The 14,404-nt window shown below is 39.4% G+C and overlaps 1 protein-coding gene across 1 annotated transcript in view; it reads left to right on the top strand.

Annotated features, from left to right (window-relative positions):
- The first annotated feature begins 13,208 nt into the window (after positions 1 to 13,208).
- Positions 13,209 to 14,404, top strand: part of HKDC1 (hexokinase domain containing 1) — a 39,508-nt gene continuing 38,312 nt past the window's right edge. Inside the window, exon 1 of the mRNA XM_061405187.1 lies at positions 13,209 to 13,654. Within this exon, the coding sequence (XP_061261171.1) occupies positions 13,592 to 13,654 (63 nt within the window). The 5' untranslated portion in view covers positions 13,209 to 13,591. The remainder of the gene's footprint in view (positions 13,655 to 14,404) is intronic.

Genomic DNA, 14,404 nt, shown 5'->3' on the forward strand with positions numbered 1-14,404 from the left:
CACAGGCTTTGGGGTTGGACAGACTGTGGTTTAGCTTCTGTCATCACTACCAGCTCAGTGACCTTGCCCTCTCTATGGCTTGGTCCTTACATTCAAAAAAGATGGCTAGTAATGCCTACTTAGTTGGGAGGTTAAATGGCATCTCATGACATTAAAGTCCTGGTATATAGGAAGTGTTTTATAAAGGAACCTGAAGGTTTGAGTTCATTCTGGGCTGTGAATTGAGCTCTTAGGTCATTGGAAGAACTTATTTCTTGAGCAACTGCTAAGTTGAGGCTGATTACAGCCTGGGGATTAAAGTGATTTGGTTCCATTTGGGTCAAGGAATAGCCAAGTTTGCAGTTAGTCATCTCTCTCTGACTTTTTCTTCAATAGTTCAGAGTTCAGATGGTATTTAATTGAGATAGCAATCTTTATTCTTCTAACCTTTGCCTTTATAGAAGTAAAAGCTGAACAGGTGGCACTGACTATCTTTCTCCCTTACTTGTGTATAATCAGTAGTGTAATGCCTGGAAGGGCATGTTTCTTTTAATATTTTGTGTTTGAGCAACTCTAACTTATGGAACTTGCTTTCCACTGTGACTTACATCGTAGCAGACATAGCCCTTTCTTGCCTAAGTGGTGTCAAAAGATACCTGTGAACTGAATTGGATAATGGATTTTGTTTCATATTTAAGTGAGGATATACATCACTTGGGCTTCCCAGGTGTTACTAGTGGTAGAGAACCTGCCTGCCAATGCAGGAGACATAAGAGACGTGGGTTCGATCCTTGGGTCGGCAAGGTCCCATGGAGGAGGTCATGGCAACCCACTGCAGTATTCTTGCTTGGAGAATCCCATAGACGGAGGAGCCTGGCGGGCTACAGTCCATGGGGTCACAAAGAGTCAGACAGGACTGCACACGCATGCCCATGTACGTCACTTAGCGTGTTATTAATTCTCCCACTTTCTCCAGTTTGGAAGTCCTAATTGGTAAGTCAGAGAAGACACTTTAGGCAAGACACTTGCAAACTCAGGCAAGTTTAAATGTTAGTGAAGCCTCAGATAAAAGGGGTGGGGAGAGGGGGTGCTGTTAGCTGCTTGAACATTGAGCTAAAGTGTATTTATAAATACTAGTGATAGTTTACTTTTTACCTGTCCTGTCTGTGGGGGGGAAAGAGCTCTGTGGTTAGGCAGAATAAGATTAAAGAAAGATGAAATCAGATGAAACAAAAAAGGAAAAATACAATTGGAGTGGTCCTAATTAATTCTCTGCCGTATGTTTAAAATTGTCGCCGTGAAAACAAATCTTTCTTCTCTGCTAAAAGTTGGACGTGTCACTTTCTTTTTGGCCTTATGGGCAAGCTGGTCCTGTTTTCAGTCTTTCCAAAACACAACTTTTTTTGTTCTTGAAGTTTTCTAACAGGTTTTGAAACACTTGTCTGAAAACCCTCCTTGAACTATTGTGGATTCAGCTCAACATCAGCACTGAATATGGACTGAGACTCAGATACTGACTTCAGTTCTGTCAGTATAGATCTAGGGAACGTAGTAAAAGCAGAGACATGACTTTGCCAACAAAGGTCCGTCTGGTCAAGGCTATGGTTTTTCCTGTGGTCATATATGGATGTGAGAGTTGGACTGTGAAGAAGGCTGAGCATCGAAGAATTGATACTTTTGAACTGTGGTGTTGGAGAAGACTCTTGAGAGTCCCTTGGACTGCAAGGAGATGCAACCAGTCCATTCTGAAGGAGATCAGCCCTGGGATTTCTTTGGAGGAATGATGCTAAAGCTGAAACTCCAGTACTTTGGCCACCTCATGTGAAGAGTTGACTCATTGGAAAAGACTCTGATGGTGGGAGGGATTGGGGGCAGGAGGAGAAGGGGACGACAGAGGATGAGATGGCTGGATGGCATCACCGACTTGATGGATGTGAGTCTGAGTGAACTCCGGGAGTTGGTGATGAACAGGGAGGCCTGGCGTGCTGTGATTCATGGGGTCGCAGAGTCGGACACGACTGAGCGACTGAACTGAACTGAACTTAGTAAAATGTGGTTAATACATTACTGGTTAACAATAATAACCAATGACTTGTAAAGCATTGTACATTGTGTTTAGGGACAAATGTGAATCTACAAAATGGAATTGAGCCTTTTGAAAAATGACTTCTTGTGAATCACAAAGCTATCATCAGGAACCACCAATGATTCTTAACACCTCGAAATTGGGAATCTGTAATGATGTAGTCATTCTTTGTCCAATTCGAAACAAACCTATGAGTATATAATGAAAAGTTGTGGTTTAATAAGAGAAGAAAATGGATAAATGAATTAGGCTATTTCCTTTCTGTATTTCAAAGGTTATAAAATACATACACTTGAACAGAGATAGCAATGTTTGTAAACATCCTTCTGAATTAGCACTATTATCTAAAAGCCTGTCACTCAACATAGTAGGACACTTCCACATAGAGGTGATAAGCGACAGTTGTCTTTATGGGCAAAAAGATGCCAGAGACGGGGGAAAAAAAGCTTTGCAAATAGGATCAGGCTTTGAAGACTGAATTTAAGAAGTTACTTCTGGCAAATTTGGGTTGAAGAGGCGATTTTGAAGTCCTTTAGGCTACACTCCTAGAATCCGCCCAGAGTCTCAATATCAAGTGCTCCCTAAGCAGTCCAGGCCCTTGAAAAGCCTCTGGTGCTTATAGAGGCTTTGGTAGAGGCTTTGGTAAAGGCTTGTAACCCGGTGACTACTTTGAACTGCTTTTTGACACACCTGTAAAATGCAGCGAAACTGATAATTTCCTGCTGGGAAATCGCTTTTGTCTCAAGTGCTTGTAATTAGGTCGAGATCATATATATTTTTTAAAGTCCCTTAAGTAATTTGTAATGTTCACAAATTGCCTTTTTCTTTCCTCTTAACAGCTACATTTTCATTTTCTTAACATGTTCATCACTCACTGTTATTCTTTAAAAATTGATAAATAGATGTTGATCACATGTATTTAAAAGTACTGTATAATAGAAATTCAAAACAAAGCTCCCTTGAAAGTAAGAACTTTCCCCTAAGTCACACTTGTGTACATTAACTTACCTCTAGCTATACACATAAGCCAAGTAAGCTTAAGCCACTTTTTTAAAAGTAATTTTTGTCAAAGGAATACATACACAGCTTTAAAAACCACAGTCACTTTCAACTCTATTATCTATTTCGTCTCATATTTACCTCATTGACTGCATAATATACATCCTCTGCTAACTCTTGAGTCATCATTTTAAAGCATTAGCTACTGATTTCTTGTTATATTAGATGAGGATTTAGCTTTCTTAAATTGCTCCTTTTCTCCATTTCTCTTTTGATATAGCTATTATTCCTTTTTGTTTTGTTATTAATAAGTTAATTAAATAAATTAGTTATTAATTTTAAATCCGTGTTTAAAATTGTGTTCGTGACCTTTTGGCTACTTTCTAGGCAATGTCTCCAATTTTAACCCCTTGAAGATTTAATTTTTTCTGTGAGAGTTTTCATTTCTTAGACATCCTTATTATTTGATAGTTCCTTTTTATTTTGAAAATAAGAGGAGTGACAATAAACAGTGTAATGTCTGCATCTGAGAAGAGATTCAGATACACATTTGCTAAGAATCACAATTCAGAAGAATAAAGGGGAGTATGGCAATTGAGAGAAAAAAGGTAAGACTTTGGTGGCTTGTTATGAGAATATTGGCATTCTTAAAAAAAAATGGAAGTATAGTTGATTTACAATCTTGTGTTTCAGGTGTATAGCAAAGTGATTCAGTTTTTTATATATATATAAATATATATATTTATATTTTATATATATTTTATAATATACAAATATTATATTAATTATAGTATATAATTATAATATAATATGTTATATTAATTATATTAATAATAAAAATATATATTATAAATAATATTTATAATATATAATATAATATATATATACACACACACACACACATACATATATATACATATATTTTTCCAGATTCTTTTCTCTTATAGGTTATAACAAAATATTGACTATAGTTCCCTGTGCTATATAGGAGGTCCTCATTGGTTATTTGTTTTGTATATAGTAGTGTGAATGTGTTAATCCCAAATTCCTAATTTATTCTTCCCCCTTCCTTTCCCCTTTGGTAACCATAAGTTTTGTTTTCTATGTCTGTGAGTCTATTTCTGTTTTGTACATAAGTGCATTTGTTTCATTTTTTTTTAGATTCTACATATAAGCATTATCATATGATATTTGATATTTTGGCTGGCTTCACTTAGTATAATAATCTCTAGGTCGATCATGTTGCTTCAAATGGCATTATTTCATTCTTTTTTATGGCTCAGTAATATTCTATTGTATATATTTACCATATCCTCTTTAATCTATTCATTTGTTAGTGGACACTTAAGTTGCTTCCATGTCTTGCCTGTTGTAAACAGTGCTGCAGTAAACATTGGGGTGCATGATATATTTTCAAATTATGGTTTTCTACGGATATGTGCCCAGAAGTGAGATCCTTGAATCCTATGGTAATTTTTTTTTTTTTAGTGTTTTAAGGAACCTCCAACTGTTCCCCATAGTGACTATACCAATTTATATTCTTACCAACAGTGTAGGAAGGTTGCTTTGAGAATACTGGCATTCTGACAGTCCCGAGTTCTTAGACAGGAGGTACTTTCAGCACTGGCCTTTTCTTGGTGGCTGTCAGCCACGAGCAGAGTCTCTGTCTTGTGGTGATAGAAGAATAACCTCCCGTGATGTAGTCTCCTAAATTCTGCACAATGATTTAATTTCATCACCACCTGGTCCATATACTGTGACTTTTTATCCAATGATATATATAATTCACATAAATTATTTCAGCTGAATTATCAGTTCTGACTCCTGCTATTTAATTTTTAGTAATATTAGAACTCATGTGTTTTCACATATTCTTTTAACTATAATTCTTGCCCTGATCTTGAAAGATTTTAGCTTTTCTTGCTTATTTTCTGGGCTTCCCTGGTGGCTCGGTGGTAAAGAATCCACCTGCAATGCAGGAGACCCAGCTTAGATCCCTGAATCAGGAAGATCCCCTGGAGGAGGACATAGAAACCCACTCTAGTGTTCTTGCCTGGAGAATCCCATGGAGAGGGGAGCCTGGCAGGAACAGTCTATAGTGTCTCAAAGAGTTGGACACAACTGAAGCAGCTGAGCATGCTTATTTTCTAGGGTAAGGCTCTTCTTCCCTTACCAACTTAATATATCATATCTTGTATTGTTAAAGTTTACAATGTATGGGTGCATGTCTTATCCCTATTTCATTTGCAGACAGTCCTGGTACAGTATAGTATTTCTCAGAGGCCATTATCTTACTAGCAGAATTTAAACTGTGCAAAGCTAATTAAAAGCTGTAAAATGTAACCAGAGAATATGAAAGTTTAATACTATCAAAAATAATTGGAAAATTTGTTAGAGTGTATCTTTATTCTCTGAAGTTTTATTAGGATGTTCTCTAAAAATTCATATAAACTTTTTATCAGTTATGGCTCAAAGATAAATTTCTCATTTTGAGCTTAAAATTCTTGCTAAGGAAAAAGTACAGAATTTTTGTGTGTGTGTCATATAATTCCTCTCCCACTCCCTGCTCCCACTCTTATTTTTGGTTATCATCTTGTTCTTGTTTCATGAATGCAATCAATCTCTTTATTTACCTAATGATATTATAGTTTTTGTCTTAAATTTTCTTGTTTCCTTTTTCTTTCTTGTGTGGTTTCTGCCTTTGTTGTTGGAAACTTGTCTTGAGTGTCTAGTAGTCTTTGGCTATGTTCCTATTTAAAAGTAAATTAAGCTAATAGGCAGTGGCACCCCACTCCAGTACTTTGCCTGGAAAATCCCATGGATGGAGGAGCTTGGTAGGCTGCAGTCCATGGGGTCGCAAAGAGTTGGACACAACTGAGCAACGTTACTTTCACTTTTCACTTTCATGCATTGGAGAAGGAAATGGCAACCCACTCCAGTGTTCTTGCCTGGAGAATCCCAAGGACAGGGGAGCCTGGTGGGCTTCCGTCTCTGGCGTCGCACAGAGTCAGACACGAATGAAGCGACTTAGCAGCAGCAGCAGCAGCATGGCTATATAATATTCTGTTGTATAAATATACCACATCTTCTTTATACATTCAACTGCTGACCGACATTTAGACTGTTTTCATATCTTGGCTATTGTGAGTAAAGATACAATGAACTGGGTGTGCAGATATGCTTTCGAGATACTGATTTCAATCCCTTTGGATGAATACCCAGGAATGGGATTGTTGGATCATATGGTAGTTCAGTTTTTAGTTTTTTTGAGAAACTGCCATACTGTTTTCCATTATAATGGTTGTCTCAATTTATAATCCCACCAACCATGCACAACGCTCTCCTTTTTTCCATATCCTCACCAATGTTGTTATCTCTTGTCTTTTTCAAAAAGCCATCCTGACAGGTGTGAGATGAAATCTCACTGTGGTTTTGGTTTGCATATCACTGATGATTAGTGATATTGGCCATGTTTTCATAGATCTGTTGGACATTTGTATGTCTCCTTTGGAAAAATGCCTATTCAGGTCCTTTGCCCATTTTTTATTAGATTATTTTCTTTTTTTGCTGTTGAATTGCATGAGTTCTTTATATATTTTGGTTATTAGTGCTTTATCAGATACATAGTTTATGAATATTTTCTCCCATTCTATAGGTTGTCTTTTCAATTTATTGATTGTTTCCTTTGCTATTCAGAAGCTGTTTAGTTTAATGTAGTCCCACTTGTTTATTTTAGTTTTTGTTTCCTGTGTTTTAGTGACTAATCTAGGAAATCACTGCCCGGACCAATGTCAAGGATCTTTTCCCCTATGTTTTCTTCTGGGAGTTTTATGGCTTCAGGTATTGATTTTGAGTTCATTTTTGTGAATGGTATCGGGTGAGTCTCCTGGGTATTTTTGAGGGGTCATGGAACTAATCCCCCACAGATACTAAGAGATGACTGTACATGTATGATTCCAGAATTATTAAGTCATGCTCTTGGGGAAAGCAGCTTTACCAACCATAGGACTCACTCATTTCCAAAGTTACTCAGGTCAGTGTCTTTTCTTCCCATCCCCTTCAGGGAGGCTATTTATACATTTGTAATAGTGTTATTTTGTCATTCCCATTACATCCATCATCTCCTAAGTATTCTCTTAGATTCACATACATTAAATTCACTCTTCATGCTATAAAGTTGTATGGATTTTGACAAATGTATTTTTTTTGTTTTATTTTATTTTTTTTATTTTTCCCCATCCTGCAGCCCCCTCCCAGCTCCCTCCCCATCGCATCCCTCTGGGTCATCCCGGTGCACCAGCCCCGAGCACCCTTGTGTCATGTACTTACCATTACAGATCACACAGAAGAGCTTCACTGCCCTAAAAACTTCTCAGTGCTTCCCTTACTCAGTCCTCCTCTCCAGCCCCTTGCAACCACTGGTCTGTTTACTCTCTATTGTTTTGCCTTTTCCATATCTGAGGTCATTTAATTTTACCAGAAGAAAAACTGGATTCCCCAACTCCTCCCAGTGGGGGAAGAAAGGGATATATTAAGATAAATATTTGGTGGTGGAAATTGGAAATAAGTGGTTTAGGGTCTCACTGTTGACTTGAGGGTTTAATTTGATGGCCATATTTTCTGTCTCATACCTCATTCCCACTTCCCATGGTGCCTAATGGTCCCAGGTCCAGAGGTTGTTGGATTCAATCTCTCCAAAGAATAAACACCTGTTCTCCTCTAGGGGGTGGGATGCGATGGTCACTCATTGCTCTAGGCAGAGGAGCATACCTGGGAGCTAATTGCCTTGTTATATACAGTTTTAGCCAATCTCTTTTTTCCTCTCCTCTCGCTTTTCTGAAGTATCAAGGCCTCCAGTTTCTGAGCAGTTCTAGAGTTATAGATGTCATTACTCATTTCTTGGTGGAATCACTCTCTGCAGGCACTTAGGTATCAGTGTTTCCCCTGCTAATCTTCTCTGTCAGCTTTCTGTCTTCCAAAATCAGTTAAGTTCTCTTGTTTGTGTGGATTTATGCCATGCTTATGTATTTTGCAAATACAGCTCTTAATGTATAGTTGTGATAAAAAATAATGTACAGTTGATTTCTTTTTTGTCTTTACTCAAATTTAGGTATCATTTATTTGTATAATATGTACCTATTTTTAAAATTAATAAAAAAGAAAGAAATCAACTGTACATTATTTTTATCACAACTGTACATAGAGCTGTATTATTTAATTATTTTTTTTAGAACTATAGTTAATATACATGCTCATTTCTTCATGAGTGTTCCCTGGATGCTCTTGGGTCAGGAATAAACCTGTAAAAAAATAAATAAATAAACTATCAGTAGTATTTTTTTGAAACTTGCTGAAGTTAACATTTCAGCTTCATTTGTGGTTGCTCCCATGGAAACACCATAGCAACTGCAACTGCTGGCAGAGTTTGGAAGTTTCTGCACTGACTTTCTTTTATGGTAGTTTGCTCTTTCACACACTCTCTTTCTTATTCTTTGGCAGCAAGTGGAATACCAGCACGTCAGACTGACTTATATTAGGGGCATCTTAACTTTGTACATATTATTTAAAAAAAAATCAAGGACAGAATTCAAGACCTGTTTTCTTTAGTAACAGGAATAAAATAATTATAAAATTACTAATTGTTTCTATAATTCCAGTAAGTGAAACTGGTAACTTTTAGTGGTTTTGGTTATGGAATATTTTTTAGGTTTATTCAAGTTATTTATTAATATTTATTATTGAGGTATCCTTGATGTACAATATTATATACAAGTTTCGGGTGTACAACTAGCAAGTCACAATTTTTAAAAGATTACATTCCATTTGTAGTTATTATAAAATATTAGCTACATTCCCTGTGGTATACAATATATCCTCATAGCTCATTTCTTTCTCTCTTTTTTTATAATGATTTCACTAGACCTTTATTATCCTTTACTGTTTTCTAGGAGTCTCTGCCATGGAACTTTCACCTTAGACTTTTTTTAAAATTTGCATTTATGTCATACATGGTAGTTTGTATTCCCCCTACTCCTATCTTCTCTCCCCCCTTCTCTCTCCTCTGAGATAATCACTAGTTTATCTTCCATATCTGTGAGTCTGTTTCCTTTTTGTTTTATTCACTAATTTATATTTTGGATTCCATAAATAAGTAATATCATGGTTTGTAGTTATGTTTTACTGAATGTACTGAAAGGGCTGCATGTATTTTCTTATCCTAAGGGCTTAAATGGGATGAGATGAAACAGCAATTTTAAGAAGGGGTATGTAGCTAGGTGACGGCTTAAAGAGATGCTTTTAGCGTGTCCACTGTGGGATGCATGACTTCTCCTATGTGATCTCATTTACTTTTATTTTCCAAATGACCACTGAGGGAACTATGAACACTTTACACATTCAAACTTGGACCCTTTGTCTTCAAACAGGGCAGAGCCAAACTGGGAACCCAGGGCTTGTGCACTTTCCACTGGGCCCGTTTCCCTAGCTTGGGTTCCGTATTTCCCCTGTGCTTTGCTTCCGGGTTAGCAGGAGCCAGTGGAGGACAGTGGATAAGCATGGACCCTGAAGCCACACTCAGTTCATTTCAGTTCAGTTCAGTTGCTCAGTCGTGTCCGACTCTTTGCGACCCCATGAATCGCAGCGCACCAGGCCTCCCTGTCCATCACCAACTCCCGGAGTTCACTCAGACTCACGTCCATCGAGGCAGTGATGCCATCCAGCCATCTCATCCTCTGTCGTCCCCTTCTCCTCCTGCCCCCAATCCCTCCCAGCATCAGAGTCTTTTCCAATGAGTCAACTCTTCGCATGAGGTGGCCAAAGTACTGGAGTTTCAGCTTTAGCATCATTCCTTCCAAAGAAATCCCAGGGCTGATCTCCTTCAGAATGGACTGGTTGGATCTCCCTGCAGTCCAAGGGACTCTCAAGAGTCTTCTCCAACATCACAGTTCAAAAGCATCAATTCTTTGGCGCTCAGCTTTCTTCACAGACTGGTTCCAAATAGGAAAAGGAATACGTCAAGGCTGTATATTGTCACCCTGCTTATTTAACTTATATGCAGAGTACATCATGATAAATGCTGGGCTGGAAGAAGCACAAGCTGGAATCAAGATTGCCGGAGAAATATCAATAAACTCAGATATGCAGATGACACCACCCTTATGGCAGAAAGTGAAGAGGAACTAAAAAGCCTCTTGATGAAGATGAAGCCATACTGCCTGCATTTAAATATCTATTCCATGTACCACTCGGGCTCTGTGCCTGTTTATTTGTAAAATAGAAGAGAATGATAGTTGCTATGGGAATTAGTATTGTAAAACACCCAGTAAACATTACACAAGGGTTTACTAAATAATAGGTAAATTCTGCTGGATTTCTTATCTTTCTGCTATGCTCAGTACTTAAAGGAAAGTAGATATTGTCGTTAGGCCTTCCCCTAGGGGCCAGCTCTATGGAAACAGAAGTGTGTATAGATGTCAAAGTTCCTTCTTACACGGAAGGTTTGGGCCAGACAGATAATACATTTTCACTGAAATGTTACTCGGTTTCCCTGGTGGCTCAGCCATGAAAAATCCACCTGCCAATGTAGCAAACAGTGGGTTTGATACCTGTGTCAGGAAGATCCCCTGGAGAAGGAAATGGCAACACACTCCAGTGTTCTTGCCTGGGAAATCCCATGGACAGAGGAGCCTGGCAGGGTAGTCCATGGGGTTGTAAAAGAGTCGAACATGACTTAGCGACTGAACAAAAAGAAAAAAAATTGTCACTTAGCTGGCCAACCCTCAAATGGTGTTCTTAAGCAAAATCTAAGTGCTTATAAGACTTGCGTATAGCTACATGGAGTTTTTTTGTTTTTTTTTTTTTAATTTTGCTGTGGCAAGATCTTAATTCCCTGACCAGGGACTGAACCTGTGCTCCTAGCAGTGGCAGTGTGGAGTCTTAACCACTGGACTGCCAGGGAAGTCCCCCACAGAGCTCTAATAAGGGTGAATAATTCCAACGGTTATACTGAAATAATCAGATGAAGGATGGCAAAACAATCTAATTATTCAGTCTTTATAAGTTGAGAGGGCTGAGCTAGATGGCTCCAAATACATATGATTTTTATAGTCATTAAGCTTCTTGATTTAGTCATCCAACTCAGACCTGGAATGTATGAATCGATGCTAATGTGCTTAGATTAAAAAATGGAATGATACAACAGATGAAAATCCTCAGGTGTCTTTTGCCTGATTAAAATTCCAGAGGCTGCCTATCTGGCACATAGAAGCAACCACAAGATTGCAGAGATCTTTGGTTATAGCTTCGTTCCTTTTGTCCACGAGTCATCGTAACCCTTTATTCCCATGTCGAGTAGATTGATGATCTCGGTGCCACACTGCACCTCAGAGGTTACTTTTTCAATGAAGGAATTAGGACAATGCTGTTATCCCTCATGGGCAGGTGACCTGCCTGGGATGTTATCCTCAGCCAGTGTAGACTCAGGGACAACACGATCTGTCTCAGGAAACCAACAATTCCACATGCAGAGGAGTGTCAACAATGGAAGATTAACCTTTGCTTGCTTGTAGGAATGACAGGGGAGCTGAAAGCATTCAGAGTCTGAGGGGTAAACACACTGAAAAGGATAGTTTCTCAGTCTGGGAGAGGGTTTTATATCAATCTGAGAAAAGCATTTGAGTAATTGTAATCGAGCATCCTGGGCTCAAGCTAGACCTCTAGTGGCTATCCACATGATGGATGGGCAGTGAGCACTGATTGGAGAATCAATGCCTTCTGAAGAGGCAGCTGTCGAAGGTTCTCACCCTGGCAATTGTCTGGAAATTGTTTTGGTTAATGAGATTATGCTGCTGAAAAGCAAACAAAACTGAGGCTGTTGAGCTGACCAGGAAACAGTGTTTTCCCTTTGTATTGTAGAGCAGGTGCCTATGGGAGCGGAGAAACACTGGGGTGCCCATCTGACCGTCGTTTACATCAGGCAGTTGCTAATTTTAGGAAGCGTTTGGTTAGTGTTTGGGACCTTATGCTCAGAAATTTCCTTATTTAGCCATTTCCCGCCACTGGGAAGATCCTGTTGTAGTGATATCTCTGTGTTTAGTTTTCCGAGTACTGTTGACCCTTGAACAACTCAGAGGTTAGGGGCACCAGATCTTCCATGCAGTCTAAAATTTAACAGTTAACAGCCAGCCCACCATGTATGTGGTTCCCCCGTATCTGCGATTCCACACCTGCAGGATTCAACCAGCCCTGGATCATGGAGTACTGTAGTATTTACTGTTGAAAAAAATCCACATATAAGTGAACCCATGCAGTTCAAACCCCATGTTATTCAAGGGTCAACTGGAGTTGGAATTCTTGACAATAACCCAACAGAACGCTGCTGCTAGTAGTAGCTATTAATCATCTATCATGTGGAAAAAGAAGAAAGGCAATGCTATGTATTGGTTAAAAGCTGGGCCCTGAAATGAAACTCCTGGATTCGATTCTTCATTGTACTGTTTGCAAGCTTTGTGATTTTGAGTAAATTAACCTTCCTGGGCCTCAGTGTTCACGTTTATAAAATGGAAATAGTAAGTGTTCCATCCATGTTAGCTACTGTTGTTAACGTTGTTGTTGGTTTTATTAGCTGACCAACGACTCTAGGAAGAATGCAAGGTCTGTCGTACCCATATGTTGGCTCCTTTATGGGCCCTTCTCACATCAAGTATGATGCGTGAGATACATGAACCAAATATCCTAGTGGCCTGAGACATTTCCTGCTTGTGACTTCGATTTTTCTCGCCAATAGCACAGTGAGTACAATGAGTACAGCTGATTTCATTCCTTCTCATGGATATTTTCCCCTAGTTCCTTATCTGGGAAATCAAGGTTTTCTGGCTTGCCATTCTGAAAAGATAAACCTTTATTGATTTTTTTTTCCATTACCACAGGCTGTTAGCTAAGAGATCTTGATCTGTCACAAATGAAGGAATTTGCCCCAACATTCTTGAAATCTCTGACCAGGGCAATACTTACTCTTAATTAAGGTAGTGCTCTAGAAGAGCAGGGATCCACGAGTTACGTCCCTGTGTTGAGAAGAAAGGACCGAAGAGAAAAGCCTGAGACTAGACTTTTGCAGAGCAGCTCAGCCGGTTGGGAGTTGGCTTTGTTTAATGGTCAACTCCTCAGAAGATTTTCCTCAGCTGAGTGGGCTTGGTGGGGCACTAGCTTGAGCACGTTGCTTAGCAACGAGATTTTGTGACACCCAGTTCTCAAAGACTCAAGCAACTCACCCCTTGCCTGCCCTCCACCAACCTTCAGCTACCACCTCAAGCCTCCTATTAGACAATCTAGTGCATGCTGGAGGGAGGGACCAGAGACTGAGGGCGAAGTTTAATCATTGAACTGAGCAGCCCACAAGTATTTAATCTGTAGCACCTAGTTCCCCGGAAGCCTCCAGGCTGGACTGGAAGTGGGCAGCTCTCCAGAGACGTGGGAGTGACACGGCACGGAAACCTCTGCTCACCTCAGGAGAAACCATACTTGGAGAAAATGTTTGCGGTACACTTGATGGCGTTTTACTTCACCAAGCTGAAGGAGGACCAGATCAAGAAGGTAAGCACTCTCAGAGCTGAGAGACACCTGGTTCTGTCTTCCCTGATAAACTGGCCCCTACGTGTAAAAAGATTTAAGAGAGCTTATTAGAGTAGGCACAAGGGACACAGGAGTGGTTAAAAAAAAAAAACAAACTCACAGAAGGGGACAAAGAGGTAAATCTCCCACCAGCTGTACATTGCATAGTGTCCTGAGCCTTCAGTTTCACTCAAAAATTCCTGGCAGACACCAGACGGGAAGGGGATGAGGAGAAAGTCTGTAGAAAGCCTGGAGATGATTGTGTTTGATGTGAGAGATGTTTAGGAGGGAGGGATACAAAGGAGAATCATTTTGTTTTGTTTTTTTAAAGACTTTGAGAACTTTAGAAGTAATTCACGTGATTCTTCACGTGCTTGAAAAGATATAAATGCAAACACCCAAAGGGGTGTGAGATACGTATAGTAATTACGTATAGTAATCAAAATATAAATTATTGGTATGTGCTGTTTGCCAGGGGTGTGTGTGCTGTTAATGATGTGCATTATTTTGCCACTTTGCCCAAGAAACCTATCTATGGAACTGATTCCAAGGTGGGCTGATTAAAAGTTGCCAAGGCTGGAGGCCAACAGCATTCTCTCCTGGCAGCCTGGAATGAGGCCAGCCTGCCACTCTAGCCATACCAATGGCAGGGCTCTGGGCACAAGAATCTAGAGACCAGAGGTCCTCCCAGCAGGTCAGTTCAGTTCTGTTGCTCAGTCGTGTCTGACTCTT

Source organism: Bos javanicus, chromosome 28 (genome assembly GCF_032452875.1).
Source record: "Bos javanicus breed banteng chromosome 28, ARS-OSU_banteng_1.0, whole genome shotgun sequence".
Taxonomy (NCBI): Eukaryota; Metazoa; Chordata; class Mammalia; order Artiodactyla; family Bovidae; genus Bos; species Bos javanicus.